This window comes from Myotis brandtii, unplaced genomic scaffold (genome assembly GCF_000412655.1).
Source record: "Myotis brandtii unplaced genomic scaffold, ASM41265v1 scaffold572, whole genome shotgun sequence".
Taxonomy (NCBI): Eukaryota; Metazoa; Chordata; class Mammalia; order Chiroptera; family Vespertilionidae; genus Myotis; species Myotis brandtii.
The window spans coordinates 64586-67101 of record NW_005370144.1 but is presented as its reverse complement, the minus strand read 5'-3'; the positions used below and the strand labels follow the sequence as shown (position 1 = coordinate 67101).

General features: G+C 53.5%; 1 protein-coding gene across 1 annotated transcript in view; it reads left to right on the top strand.

Moving 5' to 3' along the window:
• LOC102253539 overlaps window positions 1-2516 on the top strand; it is a 17128-nt gene that overhangs the window by 2629 nt on the left and 11983 nt on the right. The window contains exons 3-5 of the mRNA XM_005878701.2: window positions 350-614; window positions 759-827; window positions 1239-1347. Of these exons, the coding sequence (XP_005878763.2) occupies window positions 350-614; window positions 759-827; window positions 1239-1347 (443 nt within the window). The remainder of the gene's footprint in view (window positions 1-349; window positions 615-758; window positions 828-1238; window positions 1348-2516) is intronic.

Below are 2516 nucleotides of genomic sequence, written 5' to 3'. Positions count from 1 at the left end.
GGAGGTGGGTCCCTGTGCCATCAGGACACAGGTCCTTCCTGGTAGAAGGGGAGGGTCTGCCTCAGATTCCAGTGGAAGAAAGAATTTGAGGGATGAGCTCAGTGCCTTGGGAGGAGAGAGAAAGGGGGCAGGGAGATTCTGATGGGGAGGGTGTGTCCCTAGGTCAGAGACCTGGGCCCTCCCTGCTCTAGAAGGAGCTCACCTTTCCCTGCCTGTTCCCATAGAGCACGAGCACTGCTGGGACACCTTCGTGGACAAGGACAACGCAAGGCTCTGGCCCAGGACTGATGTGGAAGTACACATAAGAGACCAGTGTCAGATACTGGAGAGCATCCCGCTCTGTGCTCAGGGTGCTGACACACACAGGGAACACTGTCCTCAAGGGTTGTGCTTCCTGGATTTTAACAATCGCCGGAAACCCCAACCTCGTGCAGAGTTGTGCTTCCTGGCTCTGTTCCAGCCTGGGCAACTGGATAGGACGAATCATTACAGACTCACCTGGTACATCTCCTTGAGCCCCTGCCCTGACTGTGTGCCAAAACTGGTTGACTTCCTGGGCGAGAACAGACACGTGCAGCTGCGCATCTTCGCTGCTTACCTAAATACCAAACTCATGGATGAGGGGAAGCAGTACAGACTCACCTGCTACATCTCCTGGAGCCCCTGCCCTGACTGTGCCCAGAAACTGGTGGAATTCCTGGATGAGAACAGACACGTGAGCCTGCACATGTTCCCTGCTGGCATCCAAACCAGATTCCCTGGATATGAGGATGGGCTGCGAGACCTGCGGGACGCTGGGGCCGAACTTGCCATCATGACCCTCACAGGTCAGCAGGGACTCCTGAGGGTGGGAGGTGGGCGGGCAGAGAGGCTGGGAAATGGCTACACAGAGGGGGCAGGAGGAGAATCCAGGTGGGGAAGCCTGTCAGCTGCCTGCAGGGGGGCTGCTGGGTCTGGAGAGGATGGAGTGCCCTGGAGGAGAGAGTTCAGGGGAGAGGGGGTCTTGGGAAGGGGGGAGGTGGGTCCCTGTGCCATCAGGACCCAGGCCTTCCTGGTAGAAGGGGAGGGGCTGCCTCAGATTCCAGTGGAAGGAAGAATTTGAGGGATGAGCTCAGTGCCTTGGGAGGAGGGAGAAAGGGGGCAGGGAGATTCTGATGGGGAGGATGTGTCCCTAGAGTCAGAGACTTGGACCCTCCCCGCTCTAGAAGGAGCTCACCTTTCCCTCCCTGTTCCCATAGAGCACCAGCACTGCTGGGAAAAATTCGTGGACCACCCTAGGCGGATGCTGCCTTTGAAGCCTAAGACTGAACTGGAAGAAAAATTACAGAAGCTGAAGGACATTCTCAGGTTCCTCCTCCTTCTCCCCGCCACCCCACCTCTGTCGTCCCCCCTCCCCTTCTCTCCCTGGGCCTGTCTCTCCCTCTGGGTCACCTGCTCCCTCCTGGGCCCCAGCTCCATCCCTCCCCTCAGGTCCCCCCTTTGTGACTCCCCCAGACTCTGCTCTGTTCACCTCCTCACCTGCCTCACTCCCTGCTTCCTCCAACTTCTCCTTTTCAATTCAAAATCAGGGACTGAAGGATGAACTTCCATCTCTCTAAACAGTCGGGGGTCTTCTGGTGAAGGAGGAATAAAACACTTTCTTCAAGGAATGAAAACGCATCACCTGCTGCATCTCCAACTTCATTCACAGAATCCAGTAAAAAGCAACGAATGGGCTCATAAGGAATTTTTTAAAAGTCTGATTGATTTACTTTTCATTTAAATTCTATGATGTGTTCCAAATACACACCGGTAACATTCTATTCGTTACTATCAGAATCATTTTTATATTTAGAAAATTAATTATTTACATTGATTTGAAGTCCAAAGCAATAACATGAAAGATTAAGACTCTTCCACAAAATGTGTTTTCCTCTGTAAGTGATTCATAAAGTCCAAACAGTTCAATAAACACCTGCAGAAGTGAAAATGCCTTTCTCTTCCATAGGTACCCCATGGGAGGGCAGTGGTCACACTAATTGCCACTGGCCACATAAAGTCAGTAATATTTATAGGAGCAGAAGCTCAAACCCAAAAGCCTAAATGCATCGACCAAAGATGTGCTGAGAGTAGTGCTGTATTGAAATGACAGCCCATGCAATAGGAGAAGAGAAAGGCTCAGGGTCACTATTGGGAAGAGCAATTGAAGTGGACATTGGCTGAGGGGAGGGCTGGGGATTACTGTGTCCTCAGGCCTTTCCTATTCCACTCCCTGGAGAGGATGCTGGAGGGAGGGGCTTCCCTGCAGACAGGATCCCTCTGCCCTTCCCAGGACCTGGCCCAGGCAGGATGCAGTGCAGGCAGCAGCTGTCTGTCCTTCCGTGTCTCTGTGGAGCCTGAATCATGCTGAGCGAGCCCCTGGCAGCTGGGCATCCTGCACAGGCCTTACAGGCAACGAAGGCTCCCAGGTCTCTCACCACAGGCTTCTGCTCACATGTCCGGACCCCCCTGTCACAACCTCACACAGGACTGTGAGG